The sequence below is a fragment of the Anopheles gambiae genome, chromosome 2, assembly GCF_943734735.2.
Source record: "Anopheles gambiae chromosome 2, idAnoGambNW_F1_1, whole genome shotgun sequence".
NCBI classification, from domain to species: domain Eukaryota; kingdom Metazoa; phylum Arthropoda; class Insecta; order Diptera; family Culicidae; genus Anopheles; species Anopheles gambiae.
Genome location: NC_064601.1, coordinates 33712660 through 33723802, shown reverse-complemented (window position 1 = coordinate 33723802; position 11143 = coordinate 33712660). Strand labels below are relative to the sequence as shown.

The following is an 11143-nucleotide window of genomic DNA, read 5'->3' as shown; positions in this document are numbered from 1 at the left end:
GCAATTTTAGCTAGGAGCTAGGTGCTTCTTGTAAGCTTGCTTTTGTAGTGTAAGTATTTTGCTTTACGAATGAAGCACGGTAGCAAAACGGATTCAATAGGAGTCATTTGGATTCGATCGGAGTAATCCGGGTTTAACCGGAGCCTATTGAACCTGTATTCGTTCGGAGCATTCGGATTCGAAGCCATATTTATTTTGGAGTCGGATCCATAATAAGAAGGTCGGAGTCGGAGTGGATTCACGAATACAATCCGGAGCTCCCATCACTAAAGCCGTGTTTACTACGCCCGGTCGAAAGGCGGAGGGAGGAACCATGCTGCCGGGGTTTCAGTGCCGGTACACCCTATTTTCACAATCATTAGTCACAATCATGAAATTAATATGTTTTTAAAAGTTCATCCACATGAGGCGATTGGATCCTACTTTTACATCCCATTTAAGCATTAAATCGTCTTACACACTTTACTCCATCTCAAATCAAACGGGGGACCACAGGGTGCTTCAAAATTAGCGCCCGAAACGTGTTTCCACGCGCGCCACACAAATACATCGAAGCAACCGAAGCAACCCCTACACAGTGCCGGCAGCCCCATCTCCACCCCTACACGTGAAGCATAAACATAAACAACGGGGGTGTGCTGACGCGCGCGCACCCTCACTCACACTGTCATACATTGTAATGATTTCTTTATGCACACTAACATACACACACATCTAATGCAGAGTTATAATAAAAAAAACGGCCGGCAAAAATTAGCCACACAATATCCGTGTGTGGGTAAAGTCATTTACGTTGGTGTAGGTTTTTTTCCCTATATCCTACACCAAATTGCTATCTTTGGCTGTCCCCCCTGTTCTCATTCATCATCCCCACCACCAAGGGGTGTACGTCCCTTATCGTTGACGGTGCTCTTGGTACCATCTCGTAGCGTTTGTGTGTGCTCCCCAGATAGATAGACGACATAAAACCGACCGGCGTTTGTTGCTGATGTGGCCCGCATTTTGACCGCAAATCAAAGCCATCCTCCCCTCAAACCCTCTATCGGTCACTGTCGGCGGCTGGTAGCGAGCATCACGGAGCAACCCCATCATCCTTCAACGACGTCCCACAAGCATAGAAATCTCTGTGTCTTTAATTGATCAATTGTGCGACCCCAAATCCGCCCAGTCACTGTCACGATAACAGTTTGTGATAACGTTCAGTTTACGGCACAACGCGCTCGAAGCAACCAGCTTTGTCAGTAGTCAGTGCGAATTTGGTGCGAATCAACGGAACGGTTTCCTTTCCTTCACTAACCCCCCCACGCACCCACGATGGACACGCAGCGGGTGGCACTGAAGCTGAGCGACATTTCGCCAAAGTTCACGGAGGAAACGCTGGACGAGATTGTGCGGTGTGCGGGCGGGAAGCGCTGCACGGGCTGGAAGATCCCGGAAACCAACTTCACCAAGGGTGACGCGTACCTGAGCGAGCTGTACCGCATCCAGCTGACCGGGGAGCCGGCCGAACCGGGCCGGGACGAACCGCTGGTGGTGAATGTGGTCGTGAAAACGATCCCGAAGAATGTGGGCCGCCGGAACACGTTCCGGTCGGCGGACTTTTTCCGCAACGAGGCCAACTTTTACAACGTGGTGCTGAAGGAGCTGTACCGCTTTCAGGACGCGCGCAAACCGGCCAACCCGTTCAAGGACATTAACCCGTAGGTGCACTGGACACGGCGGGCCAGCGGTGGATTGATGGTGAGGCTAATGGGCGTTTTATTTCTTACTTCGACCATTACAGATGCTATGTGGCGTACACGGACGGGGTGAACGATTTCGTCGCGATGGAAGACCTTGGCCAGTACGGGTACAAGACGGCTTCGAGGTATGATTGCGTTAAACTGTTAGAGGGAGCTGTTAGTAGTGATGTTTCCGTAAAGCACGCTTACACCCCACACAGCATCCCTTTCCCATTACGTTTCCTTTTGTTGGTCTAATTATTTTGACCTTTTCTCCCGTTCCACCCTGCCGTAGAGCCGAAGGTGTCGGACTGGAGGAGTGCAAACGTTGCATGCGCTCGCTCGGCCGCTTCCATGCCCTGTCGCTAGCGATGAAGGAACAGGAACCGGACCGCTTTCACGAGATCGCCCAGCAGCACGTGGAGGAAACGTACTACAGTGCCCGGCTCAAGTCGTGGTACAACAACTTCCTGCAGGTGCAGATCGATATCGCGCGCGACGCGATGGCGCGCGAATATCCCGGCACCGAGCTGGAGCGCACGATGGAGAAGTTTTTCGACTGCGACCTGTACGACCACATGGTGTACCTGACGCACACGCGCAACCAGAACTCGGTCATCAACCACGGTGACTGCTGGATGCCGAACTTTCTGTTCCACGACAGCACGCCGGCGATGCGCATGATCGACTTTCAGCTCGCCCGCTACTGCTCGCCCGCGCTCGACATTGCGTTCTTCGTGTACTCCTGCACCAGCCAGGCGTTGCGCGACGCGCACTATGAGGATCTGCTCGGCGCGTACCACGGCGGGCTGGCGGAGATGCTGCGCGATCTCGGCTCCGATCCGGACACGGTCTTCCCGCGCGCCGAGCTGGAGAAGGAGATGCGCCAGTACGCCCGGTTCGGGTGCGGCATGGGCATCGAGTCGATACCGTTCTCGCTGCTGGACGAATCGGAGGTGCCCGATCTGGACAAGATCACGGGCGAGCAGGCGGTCCCGATCGAGCAGCTCTGGATCCTGCGCCCGATTGCCAGCCAGGCCGGCCGGCGGCGACTGACGGACATGTTCCGTCATGCGACCGATATGGGCTATTTGAATTAGAGCAGGAGGCGGCGGCGGCGGCGGCGGCGATGATGATGGCGGTAGCCAATGGTTGTCATGGAGAAGAGATGAAGAATTTGAAGTGAATAAAACGTCAATCACTTGTTACGCAAGTGTTGAGAGAACGTTAGCCATTCTGTGTTGGTGTAATTCGGTGCTTTCCTGCTAGGTTTTAGGTCTCTTACTCTGGAAAAGTGTATCCAATTGACTGATTTTCTTTCTCCTCCAGAGACAAAGGTGTCGAACTAGCCGACTGTCTGCGCTGTATCTGCTCGATGGCACGCTTTCACGCCCTCTCGTTCGCGATGAAACAGCAGGAACCCGAGGCATTCGAACGTATCGTCAGCCAGCTCGAGGAAACGTACTACAGTGCGGCGCTAGAACCGTGGCACGGCCCGTTCATGCAGCGGATCGTGACCATCTGCAAGGAAGCGCTAGACATCGAGTGCACGGAAAGTCCCGACCGATACACGGCGAACTTCAGGCGCGACGCCCAGGCCTTCCTGAACAGCCCGATCTACGGCATGATGGTGGAGCTAGCTAACACCCGCAACCGGTACGCGGTCATCACGCACGGCGACTGTTGGCTGCCTAACTTCCTCCTCCGCCCGGACCAGGTGCGCATGATCGACTTCCAGATGGTGCGGTGCGCCTCGCCCGTGCTCGATCTCGTCCTGTTTGTGTACTGCTGTACCGATCAAGCGCTACGGGACACACACTACGATCAGTTGCTGAGCGCGTACTATCACGCGTTCGCCGAACTGCTGGCCGAGCTCGGCACGGACCCGCAGGCGACGTTTCCCGCCAGCGTGCTTGCGGCCGAGCTGCAGCAGTTCGGCCGGTTCGGGTGCGGGATTGCGGTCGAGTCGATCCCGCTGGCCCAGCTGGACGAGTCGGATGTGCCGGATCTGGACCGTCTGGAGGGTACGGAACCGGTGCCGCTCGATCAAATACTGACGGTCCGAAGCATCGGGACGCAGTACGGCAGGCGCCGGCTGGTGGACGTGCTGCGCCACGCGTACGATCGTGGCTATTTATGAAGCAAGTGCACGCAGTGGTGAGTGAACACGCGCACAACAGCTGCAACAATCTGGCGGTAGTTTATTTCTTCGATTATTTCTAATTTACTTTATTGATGTTTTGCGTGAACTGTTCACAGTAGTTTGGGATTTCTGATCGGGTTACTGCACGGTTGCAGTAGTTTAGCAAATGGGTGTTTATCATCGGCATTCCCTATCAGTGAGCTTTGCGTATTTGGGAGTTTTAGTTGCTTAGTCTTACGGTTTCTTGTTTTTGTTTTGTATTATCTTCTTTATCTTCTCCTTTGTTGTCTACTTGTACCAACGGAACCCCTTCAACATTAGAAATGTTTTTTTTTTTGCTTTTCTTCTCCTTTTTACAATTCTCCATCGATGCAGAATCTTCAAAATTATTCCTTTCGCCCCCTTTTTTATTAACGGCGCTTCACAGTTTTCTGAAGCTTTCTTACGCTTTAGTTTATGCTTTAGTTTTATGACTTTTTTCTTATTTTTTTTAATCATCGTTTCATATTTTCTTATGCAATATGTCAATTGAAAATAAGTCTTCCGTTTTATAGCTTTACTTGCCTGTCTGTTGCAAGTTTAAATGTTCCATCATAGAGAAATAGAGTGAAAGAAACAAACTTTACTAAGCCTATAGTAATTGTGGTGGATGCTTGATCCTTCGTTTAAATCACTTATCCCGGATGTCTGGAGCAAAACTTCTGCATTATGGAGAAATTTTAACTAACTGTGTTTAAGAATTTTAAGAAACTATAAGTAACCATTTTCCATTCAATAGAGCAATAGAAAGTGTAGCAATTTTAGTACAAGGTTGCCTGGTTTGCTGTGTTCTGGGAATCGTTTCGGGAAGTCCATTCGATTCAATTACGCGTTTGCGTTTTTTTCTCAAATCCCGTTCTTTCGCGCCGTTTTGTTTCTCCCATTTTCATCACACGGTTGGGTCAACATAGTTGGATTATAGATTTTAGTAGGATTTGTTTTATTTTCTTTTCTGCAGAACAAATAAACGTTACATTATTATACGATATTACATTCCAGTCACTTCTGCACAGCCCCGCACCTTCCCCACGGATAGCAGGGGGACGGTGCGGTATTATGCCGAACTACACCCAAAAAAAAAACCAAACAAACAAAACAACCCTTAAATCGAGAGACACCTGATGAAGAAACAAAAAACCCATAAGCATGTATAAAGTTACGCTCGAGCGTGTTTTAACTCGGTAAAACATCATTAAGCGTCGCGGTGTGCTTGCGCCTGCCTGCCTAACCACCTATTGAACGTTAGGAACCGGTTGGAAAGAAATGTTTTTTTGTAAAAGAAAGTTCGCACTTTTTCATCAAGATTGCTTGCTCAACGAGAATGCAGAGAGGATTCGTTTGCTTCACATGTTGTTTGATCCTGATTTAGCAAGGAGAGTGATATGGCTTCTACCCAGATTCGTGTAAATCCTTCATTTCCTCGTTCGAAACGATATTAAATTAGCACATTAGATTGCTTTTCATTCATTCCACCATTCATTCATTAGCATTAGCATCATCATTCATTATTTGTTTTTTTTTTTGTGGTTTGGTTAAGCTTTCCTTTTGGCGCACGCGAATCAACCATTGCGCTGCGCCACGTGCCCGTTAGATTTAACATCATTCCCAGGAGCTTATGCTCATCTCGTATGGCGTCGTTTGGATGATTTTTAGTGCGAGTGGTTTGGGTTTGTTTGCTCTCTCTCGAAAACATGTGCTTCTCTGTAGTGATTTGCCAAATAATTTCCAAAACATCAAATGAGTGCGCGAGTGTGTTGCTATATGGTTGCTTTTGTTTTGTTTTATTCATTTTCCCTAAGCATAAAGGGGGCTGTATTTGCAAATGTTACTGCTGCTACTGTTTGTCCGTGGCGCTACTGCTTTACTGCTAAATACCTGTGTTTGACGCCCGCCCGCCGAGCAGAGAAAAAAACTGACCGGGTGGGGCCGGCGGCCCTCTGTAACTCTAGTTACCACCCACACACTACCCCTCCCCTCCTCCACATCACTAGCGTACCATAATAAATGTATATAATTGTTATTATCAAGTATTATTTGTAATTTGTATCCAGCGTTTCCGTTATCATTGGATTTGCAGCAAGTATTAAATCGTAGAAAAAAGCTTACAAAACGAATTGGATATAAATTATTGTGTTTAAAGATTAGCGGTTTATCGTCGCTCAGCAGGTTTTTGAGTCGCATTTCATCATCTCACTCCTTTCATCTTATTTTTTGTTTTTTGTTTTCGTACGCGGCCCCTAAATGGTGGTTGTAAAATTTTGTTAGTTTGTTTAGTTGTTTTGTCTTGTTTTGCCGTGTGTGCTTTACCGTAGGGAAAATAATGAGCTGTGCAATCTTACGTTGTTCTATTGTTTTCATGTTCGTGTTTTTCTTCAACGACGAACACATTTTCATTTTTTGTAATGCTTCCACTATTGCTATTTTCGCCTTAAATGCCCGAAGTACGGGGCAAGTTGGGAGATTAACTGGAGGAAGAGAACTGACGACTCGGACATAAGAAACGGATGTGCTGCTACTTATTTCGACAGGTTTGAGTGCGTATGAATCGATCGATTCCGCCAATTTCCACACATTCCGCCGTTTCGTCTTTCTTTGCCAGCAGCGATGATACTATTGTCGCTCGCACATGTACACAAGCCCTTCTTCTCGCCAGCGCCAGCTGTTCCGCATCATTCCGGAACGTGAATATTTCCGCAATCAATCTGCAAACACATGTTTGTGTCTCTTGATCTCTCTTTTATTTGTGAAAATTATACGCAGATTACTTATTGTTTGCAGCTTCGACGTCTTAGGATCGATCGCGTAGTAATAATCGACGCACGATCGGGGCGCAGCACACCGTTCGTTTGTCTTTGTGTAAGTGATTACTGTAGTAAAAAGGATAGACGTCCCGGGTCTCGCCGGATACCGAGTAACTGTAGCAAATAGATTGGAACGGACAATTGAACATAGCTAAAATTTCAACACCGGCCCTACGCTATCATCATCCCTGATTATAATGCCACACTTGCCTCCATTACCGTAGAGAGGGAAACTTACACTGTACGATGGGGGGAAGTGAGAGAAAGAGATAGTAAAACATTTAAAAAAACGCCACGATTGCATACTGTATTGTTTTTAAAGGGGTACATTTTATACATACACAACAAAATAGGGAAGTGTACATGGAGAGGGGAGACCTGTTGTAACAACGAAAAAGCCACTGAATGAAGAAGAAAAAAAACCAAGGGATGCCCCTTGGTTAGTTGTGTGTTTGCGTCAATGTTGATTTGTTTGTTTGTTTGATTTGCTTACAAGAAAGAACGAACTGGGAGGAAAAACTAAAGCACGCACGCACGCACACACGCACGCACACACGCACACACACAAACACAAAGATAAAAGGATCTACCTTTCCCCACCGAACAGGGACCACAACAACTCAGACTTACTGGGCAGGAGGAAAGGGATGGTGGTGGTAGTGTGCACCACCTCTTTGCCAAAAGCTCTACCGAAATATGCATTATTTTTTACCACCGGAACGGCATACTGGCAATACGGAACACTTAGTAACCAAATAGGAGCCGCTCGATCGCCGCCCGTAGATCGTAACTTGCATCAACAGCCAACTGTGATCAGCGTAACTCTCATCCATTTCCGATAGTGCGCATTGTGTTTCTTCACCGTCTCGCTCTCGATAGCTGTAGCTGTGCTGCATACGTCTTTCCCTCCTCTTCTTAATTATCGCCCCCCGTTGCGCTGGAGGATGCACTGTTGCCACCGCCGCCGCCGCCGCTGCCACCACCGTCCGCACTGCTGCCCTCGCTGCCGACGCTGTTCGCGTGCTTCCGCCCAGTTTCCGGACCGCCGAGCTTCTCCTCGCGTGGCCGCGCATTGCCGAAGATGGCGGCCGATTGCTTCGTTTCTGCCAGCGCGTTCAGCGGCGCGTTCGTCGAGCGCGGGGCCAGCTTCAGCCGGGGCCGTTCCTCCATGTTGAGATTGGGGTTGGAGGGTGGCGGGTAGTTGGACGGCGCAGCGTCTTTTCTTCGGTCGTTGTCTCGGTATTGATTATTACGACCATAATTGCCGTACCTATTGCCATCGTCGCGACCGTAGTTGTCGCGATCGTTGTAGCGACCACCACCACCAGCACCGCCACGCCCGTCCCGTCCTCCATCGCGATCGTTATCGCGGCTCCATTCGTCGCGACCACCGCCATCCCGCTCGTCGCCAAAGTTTCCGTACCTCCCTCGGTTCGGTGCCCGGTCTGTGGCGTTTGGGGGAAAAGGGGAAGAAGAAAGAAAAGTGTTGTAATAAGCGAGGAAAGAAGGCGAAAGGCTTGTTCGATAAAGCAGCAATGAAGAAACGGATTAAATATAGAAATCAACAGTGCAAACGAAGATACGAAATTGACATTCCCTTTGTGGTGCTACACAGCGTTACAGCGACACGACAAACAATGAATGCAGCGTGCTCGCGAACGATCGTTTTGAAATAGACTAAAATTTAAACAAAAAGAATGTAATGTACACAATAAGCATGAAAAAGGGAAAATACTAGTCTGAAATTATAGTAAAGAAAATTATAAAAATGTAATCGCACAACGTGCAGCTAAAACTCCTTGGAACCTCCCTTAATGGATGGCCGTCGTTTGAGAACCTACTGTCCTAGTACGCACTAACGCATCAAAATGGCCCATTAAACTAACAAACAAAGGATGAAAAAAAGAAAGGCGCTCAAATGTTAAACAACGACACTTGAGGATTAGTTTTCCATTCCAAACTCCCAGCCAATCGATAGGGCGACTAGACTACACGAAAGCTACAGTATCAATAATAATAATAATAATCATGCAGAAGGCAAGCTCGCGCAATGTCTACAGTAAGGTGTACAACAGCAAGAGTGATGTGATGCGATCGGCACACCGCTGGGACGATCGGTCTTTACCATTATAGTTATTCGGACGTCCACCGCGGTTTCTATCGTAATCGTTTCGGGAGTAATCGTTACTATAATTTCTATCCATACCACCACTTCCGCCGCCGCCGCCTCCGACGCCGCCACCACCACCACCACCACTGCCGATCGGCCGATTATTCATCTGGTTAGGTCCGCCACGGTTGAAACCGCCACCGCCGCCGCCGCCGCCGCCACCACCGTTGCCTGGTCCACCGGGTCCGCCACGATTCTGTTGACCACCGCGCCTGTTAAAACCTCCACTTTAGGTTTAGGGAAAGAGAAGAAAAAAAGAAAAAAACATATCGATCAGTAACCATCTCAAGAAACTGCTATATGCTATAAAAAAGCGTATTAAGCATAGTAGACATTGGTGAAAGCAGTGTTGTATAGTTGTGCAGAATCGGCCAGCCTAAAGCGATAATGCACAGGTGGCAGCCATTGTGTGCTATCAAAAGATTAAACCAAGATTAAACCGATATCGATAGCAGACTTGTATGTCCAATCGCTTCAATCTGCGTGCGAACATTCAACACTATGACGTAACGGCTGAGGGATTGAGGGAAGGTGGTCCTTTCTGCCCTTCAATTTGACGATTTACCACAATCGATTCGAATACGTACCGGTCGTTCTTCTTTTGCTCGGCCACATCAATCCGCAGCGGTTCCGGTCGATCGTTCAGCACTATCATGCCATCCAGCTGGAGCACCTTCTCCAGATCCTCGAGAGTATCGAACTCGACGTAGCAAAAGCCTTTGAATACGTCCGTTTCCTTGTCCTTCACTAGACGCACGCTCTTCACCGCGTACTCTTTGAAGATGGCGTTAATGTCGCCCTGCACGACCCCGTTGGGAAGGTTGCCGACGTACGCAAGGTACGGTGGTTCCGTCGGGAGCGGTTTACGGGCCCGATCTCCATATCTGTGCGAAGGAGGAGGGGAAAAGAGAAGACGGGTAAATTAGTATTAAATTCGTACCACTTTCACAGGATCGCGCTCATGTTGCACAAATTGCAAGATATGTAAGGGAACCGTGGCTGGGGCTGTTGAACAATTGCACTAATTTAATCGGAAATAACAGGAATCCGGAAAAAGCTGATTGTTTGCATCTTTTAATTTGGCTACTGTATGTGCTGCAGCTACCCGGCATAATGACCGTGACGGAGGCTATTTATAGTCGGTAATATATTTTGTTTTTAGCAGCACAACCGCTGCCACTGCCGCCGACCACTTCCTGATGGTGGCGAGGAATTTGCAGCCTTTTGGAAGTCTCCGGCTTTCCATGCGTTTCCTTCACCGGCACATATTACGAAACTGGCAGCTTTATATTTCACATCCAGTATTAGTATTCGATTTCAATGCAAGGGCGGTCGGTTTTCAGCATTCTCACGAGGCGCGTCCCAGCGCTCAGGTTTGTGCCTGTGCATCAGCATGCGCGCATGCATAGTAGTAGTTGCTCTGCCCCAAAAGCACACAAACAAAACATTACTTTCCACGTTGGGATTGGTTTTCGCGGTATGGTGGCCTTTTTCCTGAGCGGCTCAAATTGATGACATCCGTGTTTCGGAACGGTTCCATCGTTTCCAGCTGTACCTCCGCTCATCCGGCGTTTGGTTGTTCGTCAGCAATACACACCACCCCAAACCATATCCCTCACACACTCGCCCCACTGGCTCAATCCGTCAAGCACAGGTAGACATCATCCACCACGAGTTTGTGCTGCACCAAGAAAGCGGTCGTTCGGTCGGTCGGTGTTCCCGATTGCTTTCACCTGCCACGCTGACCGCGGCCAGCGACCGAGCCTCACTACTAGTGCAATGTGTGATCACCTTCTTTCGCCACCGTTTGCAACACGTTGCACAGATATCGGCACAGATTTACCATGAAATTGGGCCCGTTTCATTTACCTATTATTATCGTGTGTACCTCTGCCTGCCATATTATATTTGCGATTAAGGCAGGCGCGTGGTGTCGCGAGTCTAGAAAATCCTTTTCCTTTTCTTTTCGCTGTCAGTTGACGTTTGTCAAACCGGTCCTATCGCACGGTGGTCGAACAGTGGTCGTTTGCACGGTTTTTTAAAACATGGTTTTAACCGTTGTGTTTCAAGCTAAATTTACAAGCCAATGATTACAATTTGCAGCATACCCAACTACATTTCATTGTGATCTATGTTCATAAATCAGAATCATACCCACACAAAAAGTAGATTAAGATGTATTTAATTTAGTCTACAGTATGTCATCTACAACTTCATACCATCAATTGATATATTTATAGCTATGTAACCTTCCTTGAAGGGCTGGTCT

General features: G+C 48.4%; 3 protein-coding genes across 4 annotated transcripts; 2 read left to right on the top strand and 1 right to left on the bottom strand.

The window, feature by feature from the left end:
* The first annotated feature begins 709 nt into the window (after positions 1 to 709).
* On the top strand, positions 710 to 2951 carry LOC1273895 (uncharacterized). The gene is made up of 3 exons (XM_312929.5): positions 710 to 1700; positions 1784 to 1867; positions 2017 to 2951. Exons 1-3 carry the CDS (start codon positions 1315 to 1317, stop codon positions 2819 to 2821), a joined length of 1275 nt encoding a protein of 424 aa, XP_312929.3. The 5' UTR covers positions 710 to 1314; the 3' UTR covers positions 2822 to 2951.
* On the top strand, positions 2925 to 4715 carry LOC133391415 (uncharacterized). Its single transcript, XM_061645758.1, has 2 exons — positions 2925 to 2990; positions 3051 to 4715. The coding sequence occupies exon 2, from the start codon at positions 3097 to 3099 to the stop codon at positions 3859 to 3861; it is 765 nt and encodes a 254-aa protein (XP_061501742.1). The 5' UTR covers positions 2925 to 2990; positions 3051 to 3096; the 3' UTR covers positions 3862 to 4715.
* Positions 4716 to 4819: 104 nt separating this feature from the next.
* Positions 4820 to 10872, bottom strand: LOC1273894 (eukaryotic translation initiation factor 4H). Of its 2 annotated transcripts, none has more exons than XM_061645755.1 (4): positions 10744 to 10872; positions 9462 to 9758; positions 8830 to 9101; positions 4820 to 8149 (listed from the first exon to the last, which is right to left on the bottom strand). In XM_061645755.1, the coding sequence occupies exons 1-4, from the start codon at positions 10773 to 10775 to the stop codon at positions 7620 to 7622; spliced, it is 1131 nt and encodes a 376-aa protein (XP_061501739.1). In that variant the 5' UTR covers positions 10776 to 10872; the 3' UTR covers positions 4820 to 7619. The 2 variants fall into 2 exon arrangements, with proteins under 2 accessions (XP_061501739.1, XP_312928.5); XM_312928.6 differs by having other exon boundaries at positions 8911 to 9101; positions 10744 to 10871.
* Between the last annotated feature and the right edge of the window lie 271 nt (positions 10873 to 11143).

What these genes read in the sequence shown, in the direction of transcription:
- LOC133391415 (XM_061645758.1), top strand. Translation starts at nt 3,097, where the DNA reads ATGGCACGCTTTCACGCCCTCTCGTTCGCGATGAAACAGCAGGAACCC.
- LOC1273895 (XM_312929.5), top strand. Translation starts at nt 1,315, where the DNA reads ATGGACACGCAGCGGGTGGCACTGAAGCTGAGCGACATTTCGCCAAAG. An exon ending in CCGTTCAAGGACATTAACCC is followed by an intron (nt 1,701 to 1,783) that starts GTAGGTGCACTG and finishes CGACCATTACAG; the next exon opens with ATGCTATGTGGCGTACACGG. An exon ending in GGGTACAAGACGGCTTCGAG is followed by an intron (nt 1,868 to 2,016) that starts GTATGATTGCGT and finishes ACCCTGCCGTAG; the next exon opens with AGCCGAAGGTGTCGGACTGG.
- LOC1273894 (XM_061645755.1), bottom strand. Translation starts at nt 10,775, where the DNA reads ATGGCAGGCAGAGGTACACACGATAATAATAG. An exon ending in GGTACACACGATAATAATAG is followed by an intron (nt 9,759 to 10,743) that starts GTAAATGAAACG and finishes TCCTTCGCACAG; the next exon opens with ATATGGAGATCGGGCCCGTA. An exon ending in ACGTCCGAATAACTATAATG is followed by an intron (nt 8,150 to 8,829) that starts GTAAAGACCGAT and finishes CAAACGCCACAG; the next exon opens with ACCGGGCACCGAACCGAGGG.